The sequence below is a fragment of the Papio anubis genome, chromosome 2, assembly GCF_008728515.1.
Source record: "Papio anubis isolate 15944 chromosome 2, Panubis1.0, whole genome shotgun sequence".
NCBI classification, from domain to species: Eukaryota; Metazoa; Chordata; class Mammalia; order Primates; family Cercopithecidae; genus Papio; species Papio anubis.
In genome coordinates, this window is record NC_044977.1 from 35,879,107 (window position 1) to 35,897,903 (window position 18,797).

At 36.0% G+C, this 18,797-nt stretch overlaps 1 protein-coding gene across 1 annotated transcript in view; it reads right to left on the reverse strand.

Moving 5' to 3' along the window:
- Window positions 1-5,517: 5,517 nt before the first annotated feature.
- LOC116273158 (limbic system-associated membrane protein) overlaps window positions 5,518-18,797 on the reverse strand; it is a 423,934-nt gene continuing 410,654 nt past the window's right edge. Inside the window, exon 3 of the mRNA XM_031662125.1 lies at window positions 5,518-10,703. Within this exon, the coding sequence (XP_031517985.1) occupies window positions 10,555-10,703 (149 nt within the window). The 3' untranslated portion in view covers window positions 5,518-10,554. The remainder of the gene's footprint in view (window positions 10,704-18,797) is intronic.

Consider the following 18,797-nt stretch of genomic DNA (forward strand, 5'->3'; position numbering starts at 1 on the left):
GTATCATTTGTAATTTGCTTTATATTCACTCACGCTTTATTATCAGTTTGTATTTAGTTCATACTTCATGATATATTTCCCACTAATACTTCTATTTTTTTAGAATGAAATCCTCCATTCAGTAACTCAGTTGAACACCTATAATATGCCAATTAATATCCTGAAAATATACACATGAATAAGGCATAGTTTTTTTTTTTTTTGTTTTGTTTTTTTTTTTGAGACAGAGCCTTGCTCTGTTGCCCAGGCTGGAGTGCAGTGGCGCAATCTCGGCTCACAGCAAACTCTGCCTCCCGGGTTCACACCATCCTCCTGCCTTAGCCTCCCAAGTAGCTGGGACTACAGGTGCCTGCCGCCATGCCCAGATAATTTTTTGTATTTTTAGTAGAGATGGGGTTTCACCATGTTATCCAGGATGGTCTTGATCTCCTGACCTTGTGATCCACCCACCTCGGCCTCCCAAAGTGCTGGGATTACAGGTGTGAGCCACCACACCTGGCCAGTTTTTGCATTTTTATAGATCTTATAAACTAGGGGGAGAATGAATGAGCACATAGTTAAAATGCAGTTTTATTAATTTTATGATATTCCTTCCTGGAGGAAGTATCATCTTGAAGGTCTTGCAAGAATAAGTTATATTGTTAAAATGATAGTATGAATGGGATAAGCAATCATGTATGAAGTAGAAAGCCAGAAATGTGAAGGCCCAAAAGCAAGTGAATAAAGTACACTCTTGAAATATAAAAGGAGTATAATTTCAAGAGTGTTCCAGGGATAGGATAATCACTTGAATCTGGGATTTAATGTCATGCTACGTAGTTTGAACTTTATTCCAAAAGTGCTGGGAAATAGGAAAATTAAGCAGAAAAATTAACCTGACCATTTCCGTACTTAGAAATAGTAGCAAAGGGTCCAATTGTAAAACTGATGAAATGCAGGTGAGAGGAAATATTGGCTGAACTACATTGTGACAATGACAATAAGGAAAGTGAATGAATTAGTAGTTACCAAGGAAAATACTCAAGATAATGTGTGAAATTAATCATTGCTGGGGCAAAGGAAGAAAAAGAGGCCAGGATCATTTTCACCTTTCTGACTCAGATGATTTTTATTTCCTACCCTGAACATCTCTTAGAACTTGTTCTCTGGCCCCTTTGCTTCTGACAACCCTGGGTACGTATCTTGATTCATGAGACCTGAGATTGTCCCCCTTGGCAAGGATCTAAATCAGACCTACCCTGGCATCTCATGAGGGATATTGAAATAGATCTTAGCTGACATCCATAGACAACATGGGAAAGTCCATTGTGGACAGTCCACAGGAGCTGTACAACCAAATGAGACTTTTTCCTGTATAGATAAGCCCTATCAACACAGTGTGAATTCTTTTGCATTCTGTTGCTTAGTGGCTTGGTTAACTCCCAAATCTACCTGCACTTACTGTGATGAATTTTATTTTGCAAATATCTGCTCATTTCAACAACTCCATGGTCACTTTGATTTTTAAATATGCTCCTTGAAGAAACTATAATGTTGTATTTGTTTATTGGCTTAGTTGTTTGCTTGTTTATTTTTCTATGTAACTCCTCTCTGTTGCTGTTCAATGGCTCACTCTTGAACACTGCAGGTCATTTTTGTATGTGTGATAGTATAATCATCTCTTGCAATACCAGTTTTTAAAAAAATAACAAGGGTTGTAATTCACCATTATAGGTTCTATATAGCTATAGTTAATAAAATATTTACTGTTATATAACTGGACTATGGGAAAACTATCCTCTCAGGTGAGAATGAATATATGAATAAGCCATGTCAGAACTTCTCCCTCTAACAAACAAGAGACTGTCATTGTCATGGCCTTTTGAAAAATAGATCTTAAGTGGGTACATTGGGATAAAATGTAATATAATATATAAAATATTAAGGCTAACTTGGATGTTAGCTTTTTAAAAATCCCCCTGGTTATTGTGCTGGAATGAAGGATAGACCCGAATAAAGAAGAGACTGAGGTGGTTTTCAGTCAAATTATTAATCTCACCCAAAATGATCACTATAGGCAGCTAATATATAGTTAACTAATAATTACAATAAATAGTAATAATAATAATATCAAGAATAGCTAACACTACATCAAGAACTTTGCCTACATATTATTTTAATTTTCAAGGTAAATATATGGTACGTATTCTATTTTTAAATGTATTTTAAACATAGACTAGTTGGAATAGTGGCAAGAAGTATTTGAAGGAGTGAGATGCTGAGAGATGTGGACTCTACTTCTGTTTTACTAGGCCATGGACAAAGTTTCTGATTAAGTTATTACCTCTCCCCACCCAAAGTTCCACCATGTCTTGGAGCACTGATGGCCAAGCTAGTCCCCCAAGAACACATCCAGGCTGATTCACTTCTCTTCAGCAGAGTGCCCTGGGAATCTGATGACACATCTGTGTAGGGTAGGAGTGGGGTTGTAGGGTGATGCTAGGGCATTTGTCCATCACTTGCAACAATAGCTAGCACATTAGGTTGCGCAGATCTTCTCAATGACTTAAAGGCTGACCATGTCAGTTACTGTGAACATATACAGGATTTTTAAAGTTTGGGTTGCAGAGGCCAGTAATCATGTGGTTAAATTTTGTAGTCATTTTCTAAATGATCCATTTGTTTTAACAATAAGGTTACTAAAAAAGAATTTGTATTTACTTGATTAGCCCATTATGGAGCTATCTGTATTGGGAAAATGTGTTTCAAATCTAAATTTAAGATATTTTATACACACAAACAGCTGTCTACATACCTGCTACTGTTATACTGAGACTATACTGGGAAAGTATATAACTTTCTCTGTGAGTGTGTGTGTGTATAATGTAGTAGATACACTGTTATTTACTATAGTATATATAGTAGTATATACATTGGTATATATAATATCAATATACAAGTAAGGCACTGAAAATAAAATATAGCAAACATTTTAAAATTTATTTTAGTGCTTTTGGAAGAAGGAAACGGATATATTAAAAAGTAAAAAAAAAAAAGAGATTTAAATATTAAAAGAAAAGTAGCATAACAAAACCCCTACATCATGATTTCACATACAGATGCTTGCCTGGATTCTTAAATGCATTATCATTCTAGGCCATTATATATGTTGTTTTCTATACCTGGGATACTCTTTCTTCCTCTATTTTCTTGGCTAGGTCCTATTCATTCTTGCGGTTTCAGCATAATACTTCTCAGGTGAGCTTTGCTGGTCTTGCAGATTTTGCTACATGGCCCTGTCTTATGGTCTCATTGAATGCTGTAATTTTTCCTCGTAATGAATCTAATTATGGGGCTCTTCATGCAATTATAGATGTCCTGACTTATGGTGGTTTGACTTACAATTTTTTGACTTTACGACAGTGTGAAAGCCATATGCATTTAGCATGTGCACCAATTTAGGATGGGGTTATATCTGGATAAGCCCATCCTAAGTCAAGAGGCGTGTGTATTAGTTTAATGCTTTGCTTTCTTATTGAACTTTAAGCTTCATTTGTGCAAGGACCATGTCTGTCTTGCTCTTCCTTGTGTCTGTTTACAGAGTGAACACTGTAAATAATTCTTGACAAATGAACAAATTGTGAGATGGAGATCAAGATTAATCTGAGTATAATTCTGTATTGATGGATGGCATATTTTAAAAACAATATACAAGCAAGACACTGAAAATAAAGCATAAGATTGTTTTTTATCTATTTTCTCCTTTTTAAAGAAAAAAATCAAAATATTAAAAAATTATTGTATATTTAGAAAACCCCATTGTCTCAGCCCAAAATCTCCTTAAGCTGATAAGAAACTTCAGGAAAGTCTCAGGATACAAAATTAATGTGCAAAAATCACAAGCATTCTTATACACCAGTAACAGACAAACAGAGATCCAAATCATGAATGAACTCCCATTCACAATAGCTTCAAAGAGAATAAAATACCTAGGAATCCAACTTACAAGGAATGTAAAGGATCTCTTCAAGGAGAACTACAAACCACTGCTCAGTGAAATAAAAGAGGACATAAACAAATGGAAGAACATACCATGCTCATGGATAGGAAGAATCAATATCGTGAAAATGGCCATACTGCCCAAGGTAATTTAGAGATTCAATGCCATCCCCATCAAGCTACCAAAGAGTTTCTTCACAGAATTGGAAAAAACTACTTTAAAGTTCATATGGAACCAAAAAAGAGCCCGCATCTCCAAGACAATCCTAAGTCAAAAGAACAAAGCTGGAGGCATCACGCTACCTGACTTCAAACTATACTACAAGGCTACAGTAACCAAAACAGCATGGTACTGGTACCAAAACAGATATATAGACCAATGGAACAGAACAGAGTCCTCAGAAATAATACCACACATCTACAGCCATCTGATCTTTGATAAACCTGAGAAAAACAAGAAATGGGGAAAGGATTCCCTATTTAATAAATGGTGCTGGGATAATTGGCTAGCCATAAGTAGAAAGCTGAAACTGGATCCCTTCCTTACTCCTTATACGAAAATTAATTCAAGATGGATTAGAGACTTAAATGTTAGACCTAATACCATAAAAACCCTAGAAGAAAACCTAGGTAATACCATTTAGGACATAGGCATGGGCAAGGACTTCATGTCTAAAACACCAAAAGCAATGGCAACAAAAGCCAAAATTGACAAATGGGATCTCATTAAACTAAAGAGCTTCTGCACAGCAAAAGAAACTACCATCAGAGTGAACAGGCAACCTACAGAATGGGAGAAAAGTTTTGCAATCTACTCATCTGACAAAGGGCTAATATCCAGAACCTACGAAGAACTCAAACAAATTTACAAGAAAAAAACAAACAACCCCATCAAAAAGTGGGCAAAGGATATGAATAGACACTTCTCAAAAGAGGACATTCATACAGCCAACAGACACATGAAAAAATGCTCATCATCACTGGCCATCAGAGAAATGCAAATCAAAACCACAATGAGATACCATCTCACACCAGCTAGAATGGCAATCATTAAAAAGTCAGGAAACAACAGGTGCTGGAGAGGATGTGAAGAAATAGGAACACTTTTACACTGTTGGTGGGATTGTAAACTATGCGGCACTATTCACAATAGCAAAGACTTGGAATCAACCCAAATGTCCATCAGTGACATATTGGATTAAGAAAATGTGGCACATATACACCATGGAATACTATGCAGCCATAAAAAAGGATGAGTTTGTGTCCTTTGTAGGGACATGGATGCAGCTGGAAACCATCATTCTCAGCAAACTATTGCAAGAACAGAAAACCAAACACCGCATGTTCTCACTCATAGGTGGGAACTGAACAATGAGATCACTTGGACTCGGGAAGGGGAACATCACATACCGGGGCCTATCACGGGGAGGGGGGAGAGGGGAGGGATTGCATTGGGAGTTATACCTGATGTAAATGACGAGTTGATGGGTGCTGACGAGTTGATGGGTGCAGCACACCCACATGGCACAAGTATACATATGTAACAAACCTGCACGTTATGCACATGTACCCTAGAACTTAAAGTATAATAATAATAAAAAAAATTAAAAATGCAAGAGATAAATGAAAGCAATTAATAGAATAAACTGCGTCATTATTCTCTTTTGAATGTTACTGCATGGTCAACAGTCTTTACCTGCAAAATGCATAACTTTGACTATTCCACATCCATGTGCTACCAAGTTTGACTCACTGAATCTTCTGGAGGGTCCACATAAGAAAGCCCCAGAGAAATAATTTCCTGAAACTTAACCTGTAGAAAATGTGTTCTTTGTGTTAAATATGAAATCATACAAATTCTAACATGCTAACTTGAAGGACCAGATGTTACTCGCAACAGGTACTTCTGTAATGCAACTTAAGTAAATGAGTTCAGTTTAATATCATATATTTCTCTCAAGCCCATGAGGTCAGAGTCTAGGCTGGTCATATTGGGTGAGTTTACAATTAGAAGTAAAACAGATGGGAGTAATAGCATTAATGAAATTAAAAAGTACCATCAGCAAGGGTTCAGACTTGGAAATGAATTGAAAGGAGAATCTCAGATTAAGTGGTTAAAACTCAATGTCCAATGAGAAAATGGGATTTCACACTTTTCGGACTCGTCTTAGCTTCTCCAAGCACAATATATTCCCACTCACTCCATCAAATTGCAAAATACTTTTTAAGTGAGATCTGACTTGTGGCTGAAAAAGAAAATTACACAGTACCTCTTGGGTTGTTCTCAGCCTAAAGGGTTAAATCCTCAGTGTACCTTTTGAGTTTTTCAGTGCTGGAGAGCTACGGAGGTTGTGAAAACCTTTGCAGAAATGAAATGCATAGAAACTCTTTCTGTGACCCTGAGCAATCCTGACAACACATGATGCACATTTGAGAAAGGGACTTCCTCATGAATGTGAGAATAAAGATTTAGAAACAAAGTTAAATGAAGATGGGAGCAGCATTGCTCACAGAAGGAAGATCAAACACTCCATAGAAAATACACGTTACGGTGCAATTGCCCTCTGGGAGTCACAGGATTATGAAAGTCTAACTTAATTAAGGAAGAAAATAGGTCACATTTAATAACCACATGTGTGACACATCATTTTGAACTATATAACTGAAGAGGGGAGAAAAATTAAGAAATCAGAAATGTAAGAAGGCACACAGAGAATGCATAAATGTCTTCAACTTCATCTAATTCAGGTGTTTTTTATTTCGTATGTATGAAAAATTCACCATTCTTCTAATTTACCTTTTTAAAAGCACTTGCAGTATACTTGAAAAGGAAATTTCAGGCACAAAAAGAAAGAAACAAAATGGCCTTGCCAATTTTTTTAAACGAAATTAAGAGGTAATAAGTATTCTCCTCATAAAAATATACCATGCATATTTCTTTCTTTTCTTTCTCTCATGTCATCAAATGACAATCAGGTATTGTGAACCCTGCGTAGAATCTTCCCCTATCCAGGGCTCAATGTCCCTGTGGGGTCGAGCTAATTACAGGTACATTTCCTTTGCAAGGCAGTCACACTCTGTACTGTTGAAGGCACAATTAATAATTGAACAAAGCTGGCCATTTTTTTTTTTCCTCACATGGCCACGGGTTGCAGGCAGCTTTGCTGTCACACAGGGAGCAGAGTCTCTTCTTTGGGTCTCTTCCACATAGCTTGTTTATAATCTCCAAGGAAGACTTCACATTATAGGCTGAAAAGAATCACCTACTGTTTCCGTATTTTGAAAGAAATTTTTTAAAAAAACATGAAAACAAACAAACAAAAATCCTAGTTTCCTTTATAAAATAGCAAAGGAAAGTTCTCTCTCCTATCACCAGGAATATGATTATGATCAGTTGGTTATTTAGGTCAGATGTAAAAGAAATGAAAGAGGAGGCGTGGGAATGGAAGGGAGAATAGTAGTCTGCCCTCAAGTCTGCAAATGCGACAGAAAGCTAGTTTTGCATGTGCCAGAATAGAATCTGACTTACAAAGTGGGCCTAGATGGAAGACCGTAGAAGAGTAAAGTTGTTTCCTTTGAGATGTCTGAAGGAGCTTGGTGGGGGATATCCCCAAAGCCCTACCCGGCCATGGATGAGTGCAGCAAATCCTTGTCCTGTGTCCCAAGCCATGGCCTTGAACAGGAGTCTATAAACTTTTCTGTAAAGGGTCAAATAGAAAATATTTTACATTTGTGGGACAAGTGATCTTTGTCGCAATTATTCAGTGATGCTGTTTTAGAACAAAAGCAACCATTGAGAATTTGTAAATGAATGAGCATGGCTGGGTTGCAATAAAACTTTATGTATGTACACTGAAATTTGAATTTTATATATATATGTGTGTAAATATATATATATATATAGAGAGAGAGAGAGAGATTTTTGCAAGTCAAAGAAATAAAATTATTTTGATTTTTCCCCATTTAACAATTAAAAAACTATTCTTCACTTGCAGGCAGTACATAAATGGAGCAAACTAAATTTGATACACAGGCTGTGGTTTGCTGACCTCTGTTACTGACTACTGAGAATCCCTGTGAGTGTATCTATTTTCCTGGTTGATACTGAAGTCTCCAGGGTCCTCTGAGTTTATGTAAATACAGCCTTTACTCTGGAAGACATAGCTTGTCCTCTGGTCTTTTGGTGACTTGAAACATTACAGAAAAACAAGGGGTCAAATCACATGTTCATTATCATGGGAAAGTTTATGAGTGTTAGTTATGACTACCCAAACTCCTAGACAAGGTGGCAAAGGCTCTGAAACTCTGGTTCCACGTCAGAAGTTTTATAAATTCAAGGGATAAAAAGGAATCTATCTTTAGGTTCAATTCAGCCATAGAAAATTTTTCTTGAAAAGCCTACTTGCTAGTCAACATTGTGCCAAAATAAATATTTTCTATTAATGCAGTTCATTATTTGATTGTAACTTGAATAGACTCTTTCTTCCTTTCTAACTCCCATATCCCTTCTTTTATCTACCACCTTGTTCCACAAAAGAGTAAGAAATTATAAATAGTATCTTTACATAGACATTTAAATTAATTAGAAAAAGTGAGACAAAATAAAAATAATGGTAAGAAAACAAGATGATAGCACAAGTGTGATCTGAAATGGACTTGATCCCATAAATTTCTGCATAGCTTGTTTATAATCAATTTTTAATGTGTAATTTATGTATAATAATTTATATATTTTTACAGATGGTCCATAAATTTGACTCTAAGTTTACAATAAAGGGCATACAATCACTTATGAAAATTCACTGGGTCCTTTCTTAAAAAGCAAATGATTGCTTAGGAAAAAAGAAAGTAGAGATACTGAAAAACAAAACAAATTTCCTCAAATGGTCTTCTCAAAGGAAAACTGTAAAACAATTAACAATCTCTCAATTATAACATTACAGTAAACACAATGATTTTAGAAGGTGTCTTTTATAACATCCTTAAATATGAGCCAAGAGCTTCTACACCAAATTGCTATTCAGTAAAGCAATGCTACTTGGGACACGGGTAGGTGGCATGGGATTGGAGCCAACACAATGCCATCCAAGTAGAATGTGCTCTGAAGGTTTAATTCATTCCAAGGGAAAGATATAATATCTGCACGTTTGTACTCGAGACAATCCTTTATACATTTTTTTTTCCACATGAGGTCTAAAATAAGTATGTGAGTCAATGAGTTTGAGATTTCTCTCCCAAATAAATGTCTCATGTATATATTATCAATAAATGAGAAATTGCCTGTGTTAATAAGGATGAGTTTTGCGTGACATTTTCTCAAGAAAATAGAGGCCTCTAATAAGAATATCTGCCTAAATATAAAACTATTCTATAGGTTGGTCCAAATTTTCCTTGAGAAATCAATTTGGGATCTACTGTCAAACAGAGGACCCATCTTTTCACACCACAAAATACAGATAGTTTTAAACACATTATAACCAAACACTATCCTGGATTTTTAGAAGTGTCTCAGTTTAGCTCCTGTTGTGCATCCAGTCTTGCATAATATTTTTATGGTGTTCTTTCTAAAATGAATATGTTGTAACAAATCTCTAGTTGCTTACATGAGAAAATTTTGTGACTATAATATATAAATTAGTTTAATTTGTGGGTTCTCTACAAAATCAATAATATTTTATAAGAAAAATTGACCTGTTGCCTATCTTTCTGGAAGATTTAAATAGAATGCTACATTCTATAAAGACTGTGTTATTTGACAAAACATAGTTTTGCATACCAGAAAATGTAATTGGTAGAGGAGTATGTATGCAGCTAATCTTAAATAATTTGCTCAAACATTTAAATAAAGTTCGAAAAGCAGGAGGCCTGGGAACATTTTCATGGCGATGATGGTAAGAAGGGGGAAGAAAGGATGCTGAAGACATTCCAGGGAAATGAGTTTCTGATTTTGACTGAATTAGTATCAATAGCTGGGACTCATAATGAGTTCATGCAACTTAGTCCATGTCTGATGCCCATCACAGAACCTGATGCCAAGGACAGGACAATAAAAGTGAGAAACAATTCTGTATTTTCCTGATATATTTCTTCACAAGGTGCTACAAGTTAGAAAACTGTAGTTAAAAGCAACGCAAACAAACTTACAAACAACTATGTAAAATTAATTCAGACAAAATATCACCCCAAGACACTCAATCACCAAACTGGCATATATTTTACATATAATATCAAGCCATTTAATGCTTCTGTATTTGTTGCATTGCAGGGGGCTGTTCTATTGAAACTGAAATTTTACAGATAGATAGATAGATAGATAGATAGATAGATAGATAGATAGATAGAGATCTACATATATACTCAGTACAATGATTATAAACCTTATAGAGATTAACACACTAGCAAAGACCATGAGGACCCTAAATAAGACTTATGTTGCCATTGTCTTAGTATTTTAATAACAAGATACATGCATGTCCTGATTCAACAGAATTTCAATTCTGATTCTGAATTGAATTGATATTTCTGATTCAACAGAATTTCAGGAGCATGAGGATATTTTAAACAGTATGTGGCATATTAGAACCTGGAGCATTGCTTACCAGTTGGTGTAAGGTGTCTCCAGGTGATAACAGGTTCAGGACGGCCATTGGCCATGCAGACCAGAGTCACATTGCTGCCCTCATTCACAGTGACATCCGAGGAGATGTTGGAGATCTTTGGTGGGACTGTGAAAATAAAAGCAAATGGAATATGTAACCATGTCAGTAAGATTAGGCTTGTAGCCATACAACTGGAAGTGGCAAATTCGAGGTTTTATAACTTAATTTGAATTTTTGTGTTAAGAAGTAAGGTGCTTTTAAGACCCATGCTTGTCATCTGCTTACCAAATCTGTAAGTTATCCTTAAGCACATACATTGTGAAGGTAAGAACACCCTTCACAATGGCCATTTGAGTGCTGTAGGAAATACACAAACTAGTAAGATGAAAATATCTTTGCTTTTAAAAATACTAGAATGTACCTTATTTAGATATTAGACAGCATGCACATTTATGCAAATTAATAATATATTATTTCTTATCATTGTTGTTTAAATTTATTTTCTTATGTGTATATAAATATAATCCAATGTCTTCTCCAAGTACCAGCAAAAGAAAAACAATGCTATTTAGCATAAGATTACATTACTGTATTATTAAGATGTGGCAATACCTGGTTACTTATAATCTAGCAACATAATGAACATGGATTAATCATCACAATAGAAAGCATTTAAATATCATCTTTGTGTATAACAGGCTGCATGAAGTATCTTAGAATTGAAAATGTGAATTAATAAGGCCTATGTCACAGACAGGTAGACATTCAAAAATACTATTACTTCTAATACTTCCAACACCACTACTACTAACAATGTAATTAATAGCTAACTTTAATTAAACATTTATTATACATAAAACCCAACGTAGAGTATTTAACAAATATTACTTCAATAACTTCTTACAATAAAGCAATGATATCCTATGAAGTTTTTATTTATGGGTGGGAAACTGAGGCATAGAGGGGGCTAGGTGAGGGGCAGAAAATGAGTTTCAATCCCAGCCAATTCTGGGCCTTTGCTCATAGGCACTACTTGATTGCAACTTCATCTTCACAACCCAGGCTACCAGATGGCTGAAAACAACAGAAATTAGTTTTTGGTGATGTGAGAAATGAGTCCCCAAGGGCAAGCTGTACTGCCGTCTGACTTCCTTCATTAGTGTTCAGGGTGGCAACATTAGATCACACGTCGGTAGGCTTAAGTGGGGAGTGAATTACTCACAAATTTCATCACAGAGGTTATGCACTGATTACAAATAGCAGGGTTTATAGTCTGACTGTGAATTTCTTCTTTTTTACTCACTTGTTTAGGCTGTCCCTGAGAAAGTATGTGTCTGGGGGAAGGAGGAGGACAAAAGAGCATGAAGGAGTTCAATAATGAATTTTATCTTTTCTCATTCTTACTGCCCATTAGGGACTCTGTGTAGTGACGAATAAAACAGGAACATTTTCTGCTTGCAGAAGCAAGCACCTGACAGCCAAACGATCCCTGCAAATCTTCATTAGGAGACACTGATGGTACTTGGGCAACTGACTGGTTCAGAGTGTGACACGGAGGAAGCAGGATGAGGACTCTCTCCACCTCAGCATTCCACTCTTGTAGGGCCTCTGGGTAGGTGACCGGTCATTACAAGTCAAACCCAAGGGCAGCAGACTGTAGCTGATTCCAAATATTTAGCAATCTCTATTTACAGAGTTCCTAATCCTCCTTTTGGCTATTGGGGTTAAGGGTCGTTTTCTCAAATTCACACACTGTCTTGCAATATGTTCTCACAGACTTTTGCAGTGAAAACCTGAAAGATCATATATATTTTACAGGGAAGAATATCAGGCACAGAGAAAAATGATGGCTTGTTAAGGACGAGCCCATCAAGAACTATGGCTGGACTTAGAATTCAGAGCTCCTGAATGTCCGATTGTTCCATTGTTTGGAGTTCACAGTTACTAACTCTCAGATGAGTAGGCTAGTGCTCTGAACATCTTCAAAACAACTGCAATGAACTATAAATCAATGATAGTGTTTCAGAACAAAATGTGGACATACTAGGTGCCATCCTCAACAATCCAAAACCTATCACAGAAAGCTATATAGTCATTCTAAGATTCCGCATTACTAAAGTTGTAGTTACATCTGAATTGCAACACAGGACACAGTGTGAGGAGAAGAAATATAGATATGTTGTGATTTTTTTTTTAAAGTCTCTATATCCCTAATATAAAACCATGCACATTTATAAAACAGAAAAAAAATCCACAACTAAAAAAAATCCCAGAGAATTACTACCTGTGGTACAATTGACTGACAATCTCTCTCTCTCTTTTAAATAAAAGGACATAGAGCAAAGACTTTGCATTTACATGTCACACCAGTTAAGCCACTTGTTCAATTTCACATACACAGGTACTGATAAAGTTGGGAATAAAATCTAGAATAATTGACTGCAGGGCTATGTTCTGGCCACCAAACCACACTGCATCTCCTAATTAAGGACAATCTATTCAAGTACTGAGTCTCAGAGACTGGAGATAGAGAAAGTGTTCGTGCTGAATAGTTAGGAATGTAACCACGTTGTATTCCATGTGCCTCTGGATCACTTTCAGTGGGTCTTACTTCATCATTTGCTTTCCTACTTTTATTTTATTTTGTACTAGCTTCTTCCCATAAGCATGTACATATGATACAGTCTTTTTTGTTGTCAAAAGAAATTTCTCCCTAAACTCTTTTTCACTTCTGTTTTTTTTTTTTTTTTTTCTCTTTTTTCCTGTGACTTAGCTTTCAGGAGATCCTGAGAACATGTGTCCCTTTTTTATTTTTTATTTTTTCCCACCTTATTTACTTTCAATCTCTCTTTCCAAATCTCTTGAGGGAATTGTCCTACACCACATCGTCATCTCCCATCCACACCTCAACCTTGAGTGCAATCTGGATTCTCTCCTTAACCTCAAATGAAATTACTGTCAGGAAGCTCACCAATTATCATATTGTTTCTAGGTCTATGGACAATTTCTGTTATCTTGTTTTTCTCTGAACTGTTTGGCTCTGTTGATACTCCTTTCAGTTGTTATTTTTTATTTCCCTTGGTTTCTAGGACACCAAATTTAACTGCTTTTCCTCTTATCCTTATAGTCAGCCTTCTCAGATTAACTCTTAGGCTTATCTTGTCCTTTCCTTAACTATCTGTATTTAAGAGTTTGATCACTTACCTCTTTCTTCATCTCAATCTATACATTCATCAAAGGATCTTACCTATTTTCTAGCTTCAGAAGCCAAAGCACCACCTGCGGCCCAGATTTTTTTCATGATTGTTATACCTACATTCCAATGGACTATTCTGTATCTCTACTGTTTGCCTCACAGACACCCAAGGTTCAACAAACTCAGGACTAAAGTCATTATCTTCCTTCCCACAAAACACTTGTGTTTTATTATCTTAGTTAACAGTGTCATCAGGTAGAATTGTCTAAGCAAAAAAAGCAAAGCATCTCCCTTGACTGCCGTCTCCCCTTCACTACACTCATAAAAAATTGATCCTCATGTTCTGTGGTTTATGTCATGTTCTGTGGTTTATGTCATGTATTGAGGATCAATTTTATATTATATGAGTGTGATGTATATACGCATATATATACATGCATATATATGTATATATACAAATATATATGTATATATACCTGTGTATGTGTGTGTGTGTGTGTATGTGTATATATATATAGCAGATTCATTCTTTACTCCCAGTCCCTACTCCCACTAACCTTGTTTCAGACATTAACATTTCTTTCTGGGAGGGCCTAAATTACTGAAATGAGAAAATATTAAAAATGGTTTCTTTGTCTCTAGCTTTCCGCTCTTCATGCCCACTGCCACACATTCACCACACTACAATCAGATATTTGTTTCCTAAATTGCAAATGTGAATGTAATATCTCTTGATTAATCTCATTGTCCTCAAGATAAAATTCAAACTTTTAAATATGGTTTAATAGGTCACTCATGATTGGCCCTGCTTATCTCTCCAGCTTCATTCCCTACTCCATTTGCATTGCATCATCCAGTGGCATCAGGCAAATTTTGGCTTCTGGAAGTGCTCTCCTCACACTCTGGCATTTGAGATTATATTTCTTCCTACATGAAATATTCTTCTTTCAACTCTTCATGCAATTACCCTCTTCCCCTTTCAAATTTCAGCTCGTCAGCTTGTCTCGTTACTTGTTTGCGAAAGACTTTCCTGTTGTTCCCCACCCTGCTGCCTCCCACTGTGTTCCTGGATCCACACTGGGTGAAATGCCCTGCTGTGTTCTCACCTCATGCCCTACTCCTGAGGCCATATTGGGTGAAATGCCCTGTGTCTCACCCTCACAGCACTGAACCGTGACAGCTGGGTTACTTACCTGTGCCTTTCACTAAACCGTAAGAGTCACACAGTGTTTTCTAAACCACTGAATCTTACAGAGCATGGTGCTTAGAACATAGCAGGTGCTCAGAAAGTGCTTGAAAAAAATTCACTTAGTTTTTCCCAACTTTTTACTTCACTCAAGAAGGGTATCTCACAGAATTTTTGTCAGAAAGGAGTAAGTTTTCATTTTGAATGAGTAAAATGGAGCTCTTATCAATATTTATTTAGCTACCCCTTTAGTCATCTATTTCCCTATCAACTTATTTGACTCTTAATAAAAAACATTAACCATGAGGTAGAGAAGTGTCTGTATATTTCAGGAACATAGCAACCAAGAAGAACTTGGTGTCTAACTTCCTCAACTACAGGCTTTTTTCTGAGTTTTAGTGTCTTTGTTTCTTTTTCTGTGAGGAGGAAGAAGTAGATAGATAGATATAGATATACCTTTCTTAGTGTAATAGTTTACTATTTCTTTCCTAGTTTCCCGTAGCCCTCCATAGAATTAAATTTAGATAATCACCAATAACATCAGGTGGCAATTCAAAAATTTTATTCTATTACCCCATAAAATCTTTATAAAAATCCTGGGAAGTAAAATGTATTATTATTATTATTATCATCATCATCATCATTATTACTACTGTTACTACCATTTCCCACATGCAGGCAAACGGGACAAAAATGGGTAAATATCACATAGCTAATGAATAATAGAGGTAGAACCAAAACCTAGAATTTGTATGTTTCACAAACTTTACTCTTCCTCTAGATCATATTCACTTCTGCAAAAGTGGTAGAGATAGTATTTTTTCCTTAGTTTAATTCTCAGTAGGAATGACTGCCTAGAAAGTACTGTTTAATATAACGTGCCTATTTGAATCAGCAAACGTAAGTTGTTTATTTTTCAAAATCACTGTAATATTGATTTATGCCGAATTATTGGAACAACATAGTACTCTGTGTAGTGCTTTTTTTTCCTTTCTAGACAATCCCTTAACAATTCTTATTTACAGAATATTAGTGAGATTTATTATATTTTCCTATATATAATGCCATGAACCATTTATTCAATGTTTTCAATCTATTCAGTTTCAGTGATAACTACATTTGTCTGGATTATTTTGTTTTTCTTACTGATTAATGAGAGCTACTTATATTGTAAGGAATTGACCTTTTGTTGTCATGCAGTCATATTTACAATTTATTCTTCGGCTCTGTCTTTTGTTTATGATTATTTTTGTTCTGCTGAAGTTTAAAACTTCCTTGTTGTTGTATCTATTGATCTCTCTTTTGTTATTTCTTCCATTGCTTTCATGCATAAATAATCCTTTTCCAACATAAGAACAGTGAAATATTTATCTCTATTTCTTCTTTTTATTTTAATTGGTTCTTTTTTTATATTGAATTCTTAAAATCATATGGAATTTATTTCTGGTATGAGAAATAATCAGTTTTTTCCTCCCTATAATTTTTTAGCCAATGTCCACAATACCATTTGTTGAATGATGTGAAGTGCATACACTCTTTTGGTTTTCAGAATTACCCTATAAAGTGCTACCAACCTGGCCAGCTCAGTATTTCTGGGAAACATGTAAATATAAACATTACTTACCATGCTAACTAATTCAACCAAAATATTTCTAAAATATATAATTAATTTTTTGGATACTATACTATTTTGTGTTAATTTTAAAATTTGGATTATTAAATGGGTAATATTCTTTATTGAAATGCACGTAAATTCTGCATTACAATACACATTTCTTTCTTTTGTTTTTCTGAGCACAGTGGAGCTATCATAGTTCACTGCATCCTCAAACTCCTGGGTTCAAGCGATTCTTCTACCCTGACCTCTCAAAGTGCCGAGATTACAGGCATGAGCCATTGCATTGGGCCTATATACTTTTTTTCTATTTAGTAAAAATTGAATGGTGATTTCTGAAATAATGCTAAAATCTAGGTGCATCTAATAATGTAGACTCCCTCAGCTGTGCAATGGGGCAGCCTTAAGTAAGATTATGACACAGTCAGTCTGGCTCTGCCACCTGTTTTCCTGGCCCTCCTTATTGTCTTTGCAGTTCCTTTATCCACCCTCTACCAGATCTCCAGGGTCTGCCCTGACTCTTACAGACCCAGAGTTGACTGTCCAGAGGTGTTTGTACAGTTCTGTAGGTTCACAAATCATCCCTCCTTCTTTTTGTATAAGACTAACATTTCTTATATATGCCAAAAGTAGACATGGAGTCAAAGTCAGGGACATAAGTAGAATAGACATATATGATTTACTTGCCGAGAATCCATGCCTCTTTCTTCTGGTAAGACATCCTGGTTTTCCTTTGGAAAAACCACTGCTCACCCACAGCTATTGGTTTGTTGGGATTCTTAATCAAGTGACCAATTCTTGGACAAGGAGTGGGGACAAGACCTAAGCTGTACCGTTCAGACCTCCCCCCTTGGAACCTGGTTTCTATGAGGAATGATTCAAAAGAGGATGAAACTGACTTAATCTCTTGCTGGCAGACTGTGTTAATGGCCCCAAATCTGTACCCTTCCCTCTATCCCCGTCCTTTGTCACATCTATGCCCTCCTACAGAGGGTGACATATACTTTTTCATCCCTGGGGCATGTTACTTGCTTTTGCCAACAGGATGTCAGCATCTGGAACACAAGCATAGTTTTGAAAAGTGCTGGCACCATTGAATTCACTTGTGCTTGTGCCTCTGCCATGACCACCAGAAGAACATGCTCAGCTGAGCCTCTTCATCCCAGGAGAAGGATGGGAGATGCCAGACAGAATTGTCAGAGAAAATACAGTGTACCCAGTTAAATATAAATTTGTGACAAACAACAAATGCTTTTTTTAGTATAAATGTGTTCCAAATATTGCATTAGACACATTTATAAGAAAAATTATTTGTTATTTACCCCAAATCCAAATTTAACTGGGCATCCTTTATTTTGACTTGTCAAATCTGGTAACCCCAGGAGCAGAGTCACCTCAAGAAATTCAGCCTCAATCAGCTGACTTCCCCACTTGTGCAAAATAAAGAATAACTATTATTTTATGCTCCCGATTTTGATTTGTTCAGCAGCAATGGTTAGTATACATCATGAAAGGCTAACCACCTAAAAGGACTATTATTCTTCCCTAGTTTTTGCCACTAATTATTTGAGGTTATGGTTTGGATATCCAGAGATACAGCGCTTGTGTACTTGCTGAAGTAAAGTTTTTCTGTTTTCCCTCAATTCTGTGTTATTTCATATTCTTCCAATGGACCACCTGCTTTATACATCAGATTAGCCAGTCAATTTCTATTGCTTAAACCAAAGAATCCTAATTGTTACAAATTAAGGATCAGCCATAATAAGGGGAAAATTTGATGAGGGGACTTTCCACAGAGGTAAACTGTTGTCATCTCTGCCTAGATACTCCGTTGGCTTCCACATGCTAGCTTTGTTGCATGTTAAGCATTGGTTGAGTATCTGTCAGTTTGGTTGCTTTAAAATAACCTTAGATCTACAAAGCCATTTAATTCCAGCTGTGAATATTTTAATGCGTTTATCCTTGGTTCCTAACTGAACAACCAACAGAAGGAAACTAATCAGTTCCAGAGTAGGAGAGAAAAGTGGTCAGTTGGCTCATTTCCCTAACCTCAAATAATTAGCGGTTATTACTTGTACTCAATTCAAAGTGCCATTTCTAATGGTACAAATTAGCAACAAATTAGTCTCATTAGTTATTGTTCATTCAAAGATGGGACAAGGTGTATACACTACTGTGTATGTGGTGATGGTGGGGTCTTAAAAAAACACCATCAACTCCCTA